This window comes from Microcaecilia unicolor, chromosome 9, assembly GCF_901765095.1.
Source record: "Microcaecilia unicolor chromosome 9, aMicUni1.1, whole genome shotgun sequence".
Taxonomy (NCBI): Eukaryota; Metazoa; Chordata; class Amphibia; order Gymnophiona; family Siphonopidae; genus Microcaecilia; species Microcaecilia unicolor.
In genome coordinates this window covers 151,010,627-151,023,397 of record NC_044039.1, presented here as the reverse complement: position 1 = coordinate 151,023,397, position 12,771 = coordinate 151,010,627, and the positions used below count along the sequence as shown (strand labels likewise).

The 12,771-nt window shown below is 45.3% G+C and overlaps 1 protein-coding gene across 1 annotated transcript in view; it reads left to right on the top strand.

Annotated features, from left to right (window-relative positions):
* Positions 1-12,771, top strand: part of BUB1B (BUB1 mitotic checkpoint serine/threonine kinase B) — a 236,482-nt gene that overhangs the window by 33,040 nt on the left and 190,671 nt on the right. The window contains exons 7-8 of the mRNA XM_030213704.1: positions 4,723-4,913; positions 8,527-8,612. Of these exons, the coding sequence (XP_030069564.1) occupies positions 4,723-4,913; positions 8,527-8,612 (277 nt within the window). The remainder of the gene's footprint in view (positions 1-4,722; positions 4,914-8,526; positions 8,613-12,771) is intronic.

Sequence of the window (12,771 nt, the reverse complement as noted above, 5' to 3'; positions counted from 1 at the left end):
AGAGTCACAGGGTGGTAGGAAAGGCTGTCGGTGCGGAGGGAGGGAGTAGGAGAGGGCATGGGGCGGCTGGAGAGAAAAAGCTACATGAGCGACTAGGGAGGAGGGAAAATGAGTGTGCCAGAGGAGAGGAGTGGAAGGTCAGGAATGAGATGACATGCTGCCTATAGAGAGGAAGGGAAAGAGAGAGGCGATGGTGCCCACGGATGGGAGGAGAGACCGGAGGAGATGGTGCCCATGGAGGGGAGGGGAGGAGAGACCAAAGGAGAGAGGAAATGGTACCCGCGGATGAAGGGGAAGGGATTGAAACAAGACAGATATAAGGAGGAAGAAAAATGGCAGAAAGTTGAATGTGAAAGATGTTATAGGGGAAGAAGTGAAGAAGAGAGGAGGAGAGAAAAGAAATAGTGAGAAGAGAGGAGGCCCTGAAAATAGAGTTCAGAGCACAGACAGAGGAACAGAAGCAGAGACAGGGAATAAGATGATTAGAAAAATAAAATCACCGGACAACAAAGATAAGAGAAATGATTTTATTTTCAGCTTAGTAACAGTATATCAGTTTGAGAATTTACATCTGCATTCTATATATTGCACTATAAAGGTGAAAATGAGAGGTGGACACTTTATTCGATTAACCATGCGATCAATTGTGCAATTAAAACTTTTGATTGTTGTACAGCCCTAGTTCTGAGTGATTTGCTCCAGGTCTAGTTGGTCAGTTGGTCCTCAGTTGAAATTTGTGGGTAGCTTGAATCTGCAGAGTCATATCTGGAGGTCTTCGGATCCCTGTCTGTGGTGCCCTGCAAATTTACTTCTTCCCTCCCTTCACTGCTCCCCTGTTTCCTTTGGAGCCCTCCTTTTCTGGCACAACTACCTTTCATTTAAAACAAAACAAAAAGAGGGAAATAGTTTTTCTGGAGAGTGCGGGACAGAGTATCAGTCCTGAGCCTTTCTTATCTGTGGTAAGACTTGTGGAGACTGTAAACTTGAGGGGAGCAGCCAGCAGTGGTAAGTTTGACTCAGAACCGCTTGGAGGGCTGCAAGTTCTACTTGGTGCAAGGGGGGGGGGGCGGGGGGAATCCTGGCTCACCACTTGGGACATGTTGTGCTGTGCTGGTGATAGTTGGTGTGAATGGTTACTCCTGCAGAGGCAGTTGAATGGTGTTCCCACAGTGGGACTTGCTGGCTGGCATTTGGGCATTGGCAGTGTGTGCGGGTTGGGAATTCTGCGGGATGTGGAGGAAATGGTCATTGGCAGCAGATCTTTGGATTCGGCGCAGCATCGAATAGGCCAGGGTCTTCAGACTCTCCGGCAGAACCTGTGCGCAGTTTAATGCAAGAGAGTGTGGGAATAGGTGCCATTTTGTGAAGACCAGCCTCTGGCTGATCACATGCAGAACACGGCTGCCATTTTACAGCCTCGGGGCCCAAAAGAGCATTCAGCTGCATCGGGATCTTTGTTTTCTTCTGCAGTTGGATCTTTGTTTTCTTCTGCAGTTGATACATTTACAATGCTGGATAAGTTATGTCGTCTCTGTTCTACATGATGTTGGGGTTTCCATCTGTTAGGAAAATTTGTTATAAAAGAATCCATGATGATTATTTTTCTTACCAGGCTAGTAAATTGTGGAACTCTATACCAAAAGAAGTTCATGTGATTTCTAGTTATTTAGAATTCCGCAAGGGATTGAAAACTTTTTGAGAAATATTTGAATGATTAACTTTTGTAAGTTTCCTCAACTTTTCAGTATATGTTTTGCATTTATGTAATCTGCTTATATTTTTTATAGATATTAGCGGGGTATAATTACCTAGAATAGAATATTGCACTTACACCAGGCTTATTTAGTGAAGCAGGGACAGTCAGAGTTGCTGCAAGGTGCTTCAGTTTCTTGTTCTGCTGCCCCTCTAGCTCCTAAGAGATCTTGTTTAGACCTCCAGGACTGGGCAAATGAGGCTGTTTCTTCTTCTCCCTCCTTATCCGATGTGGCTTTGGTCTATTCAGAGGAGCCATCGTTGAAGGAATTAGAGGAGGGAGATGATCCAAAAGTACTGAGGTTGTTTCATAAAGAGGCGCCCTCAGTACTTTTTTCCCCTGAGGCACTGGTGGTACTTTCCATCGAGGAACCTTCTGCTTCGACATCAGAAGTGGCATCAACAGTCGGCAACCCAAGATGGGCGCCATAACGCCCAGCTGGAAGTAGGATTGGCCTACTTGGCGGATTTATTTGAGACGTTACAGATTATGACCCGCAGTATGTCTGACTGTCACGGCACGCCGGCAACTCTGGTTGCGGCATTGGGCAGCGGATGCAGTGTCAGTCACATCTAGTTAAAGTGCCCTTTCGGGGAAAGTGGCTATTTGGAGAAGATCTCATTAACTTGATGAAAGAGCTGGGGGATAAGCTGAAAACCTCTGGTTGTCCATTTTCAGGGGGCTCTTGATCTTGATTTCAAGACAGCAGACAGTACTGACCTGGTTGTCAGCAATATGGTCAGAAGTCCCTCTTTCAGGCACGCCGATCTTCCTTTTGTGTGGACAGGAAGTCCTCCTGTTGGTCAGCTAGAGCGCCAATGCCTCCAGAGCTTTGCAGAGGCTGGTCCCACTGTTCCTCCGTTGGGAGGATGTCTTCAGGAGTTTCAGAAGGAGTGGGTCAAAATCATGTCAGATCAGTAGGTTCTGGATATTCTAACCGATGGCTACAAGCTGGGAGATCTCCTGCCTGGTTGCACAGACTGTCTTCTTACAGATTGTTTTTGTACAATCAAATTTTTTTTTTTTGAATCATTTATACATTTTGCAAAATTGTACAAAACCAGGTTTAAACATCGCTTTTCTCCGAAATACAACATTCTAACACGCATACATAGTCTCATTTTCTGATTCATTACCCATAAAATGTCTTCTGGTATTTCATTTAATATCCTCCCCTCCCCTTCCCACATTCCCCCCTCCCGCCCTTACTGAGTATGTGGCATTAGGATTCCACAGAGGTTTCCCTCCAGGCTGTGTAAGATTCCCAAGTCTTTTGGTACTTAGCCATACGTCCTGTCCTCATGGCTGTGAGTTTAGACATTAATTGAATGTACTCCAATTTTTCTAACACGGTTGATATGTCTGGCAATCTCGGCTTCCTCCATGCTGCTGCTAATACTAATTTGCCCGCCACAAATGTTTGTATGGCAAATTGATGTATATGCCATGGTACCTTGGGCGGCCGAAGATGCAGCAAACAGTATTCCATTTTCTGTTGATATTGTATAGCAGTCACTGAGCTGATAAAGTCTATGATGCTTGCCCAGTATCTTTGTGCATATATACATGACCACCAAACATGAGACATATCCTCATCTTCCCCACATTCTCGCCAACAACTTGCCGAGCTTAATCTGAACATTTTAGCCAAGCGGGTGGGTGTATAGTACCAGCTATATAATATTTTATGTCCATTTTCCACCATCTTGCTGGACACCGATACCCGGAGCAGGGACTTAAATATCTGTGCCCATTGTGGGGGATCATATGTTGTTCCTATTGCTAGCTCCCATTTTTGTGTATAATGTTCTACTGGACACTCCCTTGCCAACAGAGCTCCATAGATTCTAGTGATACTCCCTCGACCACCCCCTCCCGTCATCCCCTTTTCCAGTTGTGTTTCTGTTAACTCCAGTTCCTCTCCCGCTGTTCATTTAAGAAAGGTTTGCACTCTGTGGTAGTGAAAAGCCTGTAGCGGGGAAAGCCCATAGTCCTGACATAACTCCTGGTATGTGGGGATTATTAATTTTTTTAATCCACTATACACAATTGTGCCTTACCCTGCATATTCACTTCAAGCGTAATCGGTCCTAGATACACAATTATTTCTTATACACTTATCTCCACCATACTTTCCAATTTATTCAATTTTTTGCCTCAGTGGTGCTCATTTACCAATAATTATTTTTTTGGCAATTTATTTAGCACCAGATTCTTTATTGGCTTTTATGCAATCATTTTGATCATGTTTTATTTTTTGAATACTTTAGACACTTATCTGAAAATGCTACTCTGGAGTATCTGGATTTCAGCTTTCTACTTAGGAGCCTAACTTTTGGCTTCCAGAACCTCCCTCCCACATTTTCCTATGTCATTGGTACCTACATATACCAAGACATCCAGCTCCTCCCCAGCACTATCGTAAGTCCTATCTAGGTGACGCGTGAGGTCCACCACCTTTGCACCAGGCAGTCAAGTGACCGGGTGACCTCGCGTTCACCAGCCACCCAGCTTTTCTGTATGTCTAATAATCAAATCACCAACTTCAACAGCCGTCTTAACTTTTCCTTCCTGGGAGGAAGCTCCTGGAGACACATCCTCGGTGTGAGAGGATATTGCATCCCCTGGTGGGCTGGTCCTGCTTACAGGAATACTTCCAACAATTTGAACTGGTCTTGCAGGATAGGAAAAGGTACATTTTTTAATTTCACTTTGATCTGGGAACAGTAGGGGCAGTTGGAAAGCAGAATTAACTACATTTTAGAATTGAAACTCTATTTTGTGTACATTTTTTTGCCTGTGTCCTTTATCTGTGTACATTAAATCAGTTTTTCTAAATCATAAAATTCAGTTCAGTGGTATTGAAGTCTTGATGTTGGAAAAGTTGACTTAACATGAATGCAGGTGATCTTTTGTGGTAGAGGTAATTGGCATGTTCAACTACTTGTAACATCTGGCTTTAATTGTAGCTCTCAACGCACAGTTACCACCTCCTCAGCAGATCCCAGGGTCGTCCTCTCGCTTTAAGGTGTTTGATGAGAATGTTGTTACTACCCCAGGAGCCGAACTTCATTCACTGACCCCACAGCTATGGCCTGCACCACCACTAGCAAGGGCTAAAGAGAATGATCAAAGGGCAGGACCCTGGAACTCTGGACGGGTGAGCACTAGAGGAAACTTTGACTCGAGAGGGGAGGGAGGTAAAGCACTGTTCTAACTTGACATAGTCTTTTTTTTTTTTTTTTTAAAGATATCTAATGAATGTTCATTAGAGCAATTGGGTATTCTTCTAGGACAGGGTTAAGAATACTGAAGTAGGAAATGAAGGGATTGGGAGGCAAAAAAAGATAAGCTAGGCTATGTAAAAAGTATTTATGCATACAATAATTCATCCAAAATAACTGTATTCTCTAGCTGGATAGAATAAGGAGTACAATGCATATCTGTCAGCTTTGTCTGATCTATAGCTAGTACTGGAATAATTTTTGCTTGAGAAGATAGTAGTAACGCATGTTCTATGGTGTGATTTAAAATTATAATTGAGGTGGATGATAAGTTGGGAAAGCACAATGGAGCCAGGAGGGTTGAGGTGCTTGGATGGTGATGGGGACCAGGATGAAGGTTAAAATGAGGTAATGATTAGATGATCGTTCTTCATGGACAGTGAGGATCACTACAGCCACACTAATGGGGTGATTACATTGGGATGAAACTGGTTCAGGAATAGCTTTCCCATAGATTAGAAAGTGCTGGAAAAGCATTTTGAGGCTGCTTGGGGTTTCCTGCATTAGCCATGGTAACTGGTAGTCCTCTTTTATTTGTCATTGTGGCTGGTCATACAATACCTTCCTTCCATCAGTCAGTACCTCACAATTCCTGTTTGTTGGCCAGGGTATTGTTTATGCCTGCCAGATAAGTGGCTCAAAGGCACATGCTGTGTTGGCGAGCCCAGTGCCACATCCGGACAGCCTCCTGACGCAGACGGCATGATCTGGTGCCCCCCTGCTTGTTGGTGTAATATATTGCAGCATGATTGTTTGGATGAGAACAATTTAGTGAGATAATCGATCTCTAAAAGCCTTCCAGATCGCCCGAATCTCCAGGAGATTGATCTGAAGATTCATTTCCTGGGCAAACCAAGGACCTTGAGTGTGAAGCTCATCTACATGAGCTTCCCATCCCAGGAGAGATGAATCCATCGTCAGTACTTTTTGTAGCTGGTCTTGGGCTTTTGGGAATGCACACTCTGGTCTCCGGGTCCCTTCTCCCCCTTGCCCTCACGTTGTGAGTGGTGTGCCTTGGGCTGCTCCCTCACTTTGCCTGGGAGCAGTACCTTGCTGGCCTGTGGATTGGAAGAGCACTGCTTTAAAAAACAAACAAACAGAAAACAACCCCCCCCCCCCCCCCCAAAGAACCTCTTAGTGCAGGCGGAGTGCTGGGTGCAGCTGCAGGGATTTTTCAGGCAGGGGAGTGTGTTAGCAGTGGAAAGCTTATGGCAGGACACCACTGTGACAGGAGAGGGCATGGGCTCTCAGTCTGAGAAGGTGTGCCTGTGCGCAGCCTGTTCAGCTCACTGCTTTGGTTAGAGTTCATTTCAGTGCGATTGCAACATATCGTTATTATGTAGTCAAAAAGCTGGTGTCCTAACACTCCATGAGAAGGTTTGAGAGGTCTAATGAACTTGAAACCACTACTTAAGATTGACTCTAGCATGGATCTCAACATAGTTCTATACCAGTTGGCAGAACCATCTTTTGAACTGTTAGACCAAGCATTGGCAAAGTTTTTTCACTCGGGAGACTATTTTTAGTGGCTATAACCTCAGCTCACAGGACTAATGAAATAAATACGTTTTTTTCTTTACTCCCCACATACACAGATTTTGTAGAATAGAGTAGTCCTCAGAACTCACTGAATGTTCCTGCCAAAGGTAGTCTCAGACTGTCATATTAATCAACCAATAGTGATGCTAGTTTTTTGTCCACCACCTTATGCAGATGACAGGGAGTTAAAATGCTATACTTTTGGATTGTAAGAGTGCTTCAGATCTATTTATGCAGCTGCCTTTGTCATTTGACCAAAGGAGAAAGAATTCACCAGTATGCAAAAGAGCTCTGTCTTGGATTTCAAGCTCCATAAGCTCTGTTACCAGACAGCAATTTTACAACCATCAGGGAAGGTTCACTGCTCATCTGCTTAGAATGATAGCGGCTACAAAAGCACACCTACAAAGATCATCAACAAAAGACATTGTTTGGGTCTTAGTTGGAGCCGGGTCCCAGTACCAGAACCCGGCTTCCCCCAAACAAATTACCCCAACTGCTTTTCTTGGAACTACTGGCCTGGTAAATCACAAAAAGAAAACTATAAACAAAAAGAATCTTATCATATTGGTAATGTTTTATTCTTACCAAAGTTAGAAAAAATAAGAAACTATTTTGCAGCAAACATAAAGCTGGGTAATTGGGCTACAAATGCAAAAGGGAGAAGCCAGCAGGAGGAACACCTATCTCATACAAAATAAGGTGAGACCAACAGTGAGAGATTGTCAGTGTTCTGTTTGCCTCTCCTTTACAAGATATTTATATACAATTTCTCTTAGCTCAGTGTACAAAGAAGTTGGTTCTGTAACGTCATTTTCTTTTTTTTACGTGATTGAGAACGCACATAAAGATACATTTCCTGGGTCCTAATTGGACTCATTCTTGTTAGAACTTCTTATCGCAGTTTATGCAAAGTAAGGGGTCGTGGTCCTGAGGAAAAAGGTCACATTCTCAGGAACCAGTTTGTTTTACTGGTCCATCTTTTCTCCCTTGCCTGTAGATCTGTACACCCTCAGCACTGGGCCTTCATATTTACTAGGCTGTATTCTCAACAATATCTGTAAGGTAGCTATATGGTCTTCCTTATATACTTTCATCAGACATTGCTGTATTGGTCATCCATCCTCTTTGAACTTCAAAATTGGTTAGCTAATTTTAAGAAATTATTTAATGCTTCAGCAGACCACCTCTATGATAGCTTGGGCTGCAGAACATTTGAGTTGGATACAGAAGGCACTAACCTTAGCTAGGGAGTTTGCATTAGTGTGGATGTAGTGATCCTTGTTGTCCATGGAGAAAACAAAGTTGCATATCTGTAATGGGTGTTCACCATGGACAGCAAGATCCTACAGCAACACATCTCTCTCACAACCTGTCCTTTGTTGAAGCGTGCTACAGAAATGGACTGGCAGTTAGTTACAGTGGCTAGTGCAGGAACCCCCATACAACCTGAAAGCTTTTCCAGAGCTTTCTGATCCATTGGAAGCTGTTTGAACCGGCTTCATCCTGGTGATGTCACTCCATTAGTATGGCTGTAAGTTCCTGATGAAAAGTTGTTCCGATGTTGTATGCTATACCAAATCTGTACCAAGAGTTTAAAACGCTCCATTATCAATCGATACACAACTGAGCACTCATCGATTAGAGTTTAAAACGCTCCATTATCAATCGATACACAACTGAGCACTCATCGATTAGACCCCTGAGGAAGGCTGTTATAGCGAAACATGGGCCGTGTTGGGTCTTAATAAAACTTATCCTGATGTGGTGACCACTTGGAATTGGTTCCTTTCCACCCTGTTACTGCTGTGTAAGTTCCTGATGTTCATAGGAAACGCCCATTACAGGTATGCAACTTTGTTTTTTCTCGTATTACTTATTTTTGACCCATCAACTCCTCGTAAGACAGTGATTTTATGGCCATTAATTGTTGGATTTGTTCCTTTTTAGTATCCTCGCTCTAGCCATGCTCTGGAAGTAACCAGCAGCCTGCCCAGCTTTACCCCTTATGTTGAAGAATCTGCACAACCAGCCATGTAAGTTACTCTGCACTGGAAACATATTTGAAATTGAACTGCCAGTCAAACTTTTTAGGGACTAGATAGAGCAAGAAATGTCAATTCCTTTTAACCTTTTAGGCTTGGAGAGTGAATTGTCTGTTTCAGAGATTTTTTTTTTTTGTTTGCTTTACAAAGGGAAGGGTTCTTATGAGATTGCTGTGCCTATGTGTCTGTACTTGCATCCTTAATAACTAATGGGTTATCCTATCTACTTCAAATTTTCTGGACAATCTGGGAGTCCAAGACTATCTTGATGGGGAGGAGAGTATTGGGACTGTCTTGGAAATCCCCCAATGTACACGTATACCTGAAAGTAGGCTCCATTTGTTCTGCATGGAACATTTGTTTTTGTCTTTGCTTCAGCCTCTTCCCCCTTTGTACCTTCTTGCTGTGGTCTCCTTCCTTTCAGTTTCTACTTTTTGTCACCATCCTCTGCTTTTCTGGGAGGGCAGAAGGCAGCCCAGGACATTAAGCTCCTTTTGGGTCTCTTGTAGTAATGGCGGTACCAGACACCAGTTTTACTCAGTACTCGTGAAAATGTTTATGTACGTGTCTTTTGGGGAAGGAGTTGCCATACAGCTCAGAGCTCTGCTTCAAGTATATCCCTTTTTTGCTAATGCCATTTGGGTGCTTTTGTGTACTGCAAGATTTAGTTTTCACCTCTAGAACTCTGTGGTGATAATATGCCATAAGTCCAGAGGTTTGTTTCCCCCTCCCCCCCCAACCAAAAGGGTTTTCTTCTGCCCCCTGTATAACACAGCTAATACATAGCTGCTGCGTTATAGAGGGACTGTGTATTGGTTGAAGAAAATCTTTTTGGTTGGGGCAGGGGGAAATAAACCAATTGCTGCCTTCACTCCCAAGGTCCTGAATTCCTAATGTTGTATGGGACAAAAATTGGTTGGGTCATGGCCCTAGAGACCCACCCTACTCCGCTTACATATGGTGATACAGACTTTCAGTGCCAAAGGCTCCTGGGAAATGAAGACATCAGAGTATTTCAGGATTCTTTGGAACTGTTTTTTGCAAAACTTTTTTATAACTTTTATTGTAGGTTTTTTAAAAATCCACTTATTTTTTAAAATTTCATATCACTCAGATTACATACAGGAGATACTAATTCAGTTTATATAACACATTTTCAATTATACAAAATAAGAACCTTATTAAAAAAAGAAACACAAACCAATAAAACCTACATGTCCCCCAATACCACTTAGGCAATCAGGTATTTATAATTTCCCTGAAAAAGGAAAAAAAAAACAGCTTTTCCTAGTCCACGACCTATGGGTTATGCTCATCAATTAGCAGATGGAGACAAAGAACAAAGTGTTGTGAACAGATGTTACTCCTCAGTATTTGTCTCCAGCAGATGGTGACGGGTGAATTGCGCAGTTATTTCACAATTGGAGAATTAGCAGAAAAATTCCTTTGTTGCTCAGAGGAGTTTGTTACCCTTTTTCAGCCTCCCTCTCCCTTTATATCTCTTTTTTAGCTTTGGCTTTATTTAGTCATTGGGAAAAAAATATGGAAAAGAGAACAGCGATAAAAACAGAACAATGTTATAGAAAGAGAGAAATATAGATAATGAAAGCAGATAGACCACATGGTCTATCCAGTCATCCTATCCATACCATCCACTATCCTTTCCTCATCCTTAGAGATCCTATGTATATGTCCCAAGCTTTCTTGAATTCAGATACAGTCTTCGTCTCCGTGGCTTCCACCTGGAGGCTGTGCCACAAATTTACCACCCTTTCCTTGAGGAAGTACTTCTGTAGGTTATTCCTGAGTCTGTCCCCTTTCACCTTCATCCTATACCCCTTTATGTTAAACCTTCTTTCCATATCATCAAGCTGATCAATCCATAGACTGGTGGGTTGTGTCCATCTACCAGCAGGTGGAGATAGAGAGCAAACTTTTGCCTCCCTATATGTGGTCATGTGCTGCCGGAAACTCCCCAGTATGTTCTCTATCTCAGCAGGTGGTGGTCACACACAGCAGCAGCTCTGGCTAGGCCTCCAAGCCTAATCCTTAGGTTTTGTTGAGGCCTGGGGTTGAGGGCTCTTTTGAGCAAGTGCAAACCTGGTGGTGCCAGGTCCCTCCTTTTCTCCCCCCTCCCGCTGGCTCCGTTTAAAAAAAAAAAAAAAAAAAATTTTAAACGTCTTTAAAGGCGTTTAATTCGACGTTTCTTTAAACGTTCATTGCAGCTACTCACTGGGACACCAGTTCGTTACAGCTCGGAGCGGCAAGCAGGTAATTTTACCTTTTTATAGCGGGCAGGGGGTTCCCCGATTCTTCTCCTCGTGGCATATGGCGTCGGAGGGCGAGGGCGCAAAGGGTCGCTCCCCGGATCGCTGGAGCGCTTCTAGAGGGGATGCGGGGGTTTTACAACCTGATTCGCCCTTGATGGGTGACAGTTTAGTGACCGATGAATGTCCCGGTCGTTCCTCCGGCGTGGCGGTTTTTTCCCGCCATAAACGCCCATCCCCCGCTCCTCGCCTCCGCCATCTTGGCCGGCCACGCGGCTCGGACGGCTTCTTCGTGGGCCGCCCTTGAGGTTGGAGACATTAATGCCATGAACGCCCTTAATTTGGGCGACGGCACAAAGCGGCTAAAGTTAAGCGCCGTTCTTCCCGCGCGGCTCCTTCGCGGAGTTTCGCGCCGGACGCCATTTTGGATGCGCAGCATGTCTCTCCCCCGCTATTGCGAGCGCCGGTTGAGAGTGCGTCTAGGGCTGTTGCCCAGGCTGCGGAAGTGCACAGTCTGGGGGGTTTCTCCCCCGAGTTTGTTTTGCTGCTGCATCAGGCTTTCCTCATGCAAAACGCTGCCCCTGCTCCCTCTTCTGATAAAGAGGTTGAGGTTCCCAGAGGTAAACGCCCTCGGGTTGATTTCCAGGCCTTGGAGGACTTTGTCTCCTCCGATGTAGATGAGGGCAGCATGTCTGAGGTCTCCCAACGGTCTTTTGCGGATTCCTTGGAGGAGATAGATCCCCGCTCGGATGGAGCGGATGACCCCTCTGCAGCGCGGCTTTTTAGCCCAGAGGATTTGCCCAACCTGTTGTTACAGGCCATGGACACTTTGAAGATTTCCTCTCCGGAGGACGTCTCTCCCTCAGCCCCTGTTGGCTCTGCCATTATGCTGGGGACGAAGCGCCCGCCTAGATCCTTCCACGTGCATGATGCCATGCACACCTTAATTGCGGCTCAATGGGATGTCCCGGAAACGAGCCTTAAAGTGGCTAGGGCTATGTCCCGCCTCTATCCTTTGGCTGTGAGTGAACGTGAGACCTATCTGTGGCCTACCGTCGATTCTTTAATCACTGCGGTGACTAAGAAAACGGCGTTGCCGGTGGAAGGTGGCACGGCCCTAAAGGACGCCCAAGACAGAAGATTGGAGGCGGCCTTAAGGTCGTCCTTTGAGGCAGCTGCTTTAAGTTTGCAGGCCTCAGTTTGCGGCTCCTATGTGGCCAGGGCGTGCCTGACTATGGTGCAGCGGGCTTCCCCCTCGGATCTTTCCTTGAGGGCTGATTGGCCGGCCCTGGAATCGGGCTTAGCCTATTTGGCAGACTTGCTGTATGATGTCTTGAGAGCCTCAGCTAAAGGCATGGCTCAGACAGTCTCTGCGAGGCGGTGGCTTTGGCTGAAACATTGGTCTGCTGACCACGCCTCTAAATCCCGCCTGGCTAGATTGCCTTTTAAAGGCAAGCTGCTCTTTGGGGTCGAGCTGGACAAAATCGTGACCGATCTCGGCACGTCTAAGGGCAAGAAATTACCAGAGGTCAGGGCTCGGGCTAGTACTCGTCCCGGTACCTCCAGAGGACGGTTGCTGGAAGCCCTTCGGTACCGCCCGGGCAAGTCGGGTTCCTCTGCCCCCTCTTCCTTCAAGAGGAATTTCTCCCCCAAGCAGCATTCCTTTCGCAGAGACCGCCGTCCCGGAGGTGCTCCCTCCGGTCCTCCCCCAGGGTATCGTACCCAATGACGGGGCCTTGGTCCACGCCCCAGTGCAGATTGGAGGACGGCTGTCCTCGTTTCTGGGCGAGTGGACCACTATAACTTCAGACGCGTGGGTGCTGGAAGTCATCAGAGACGGCTACAAGCTAGAGTTCTGCCAACCCTTAAGAGACGGGTTTGTA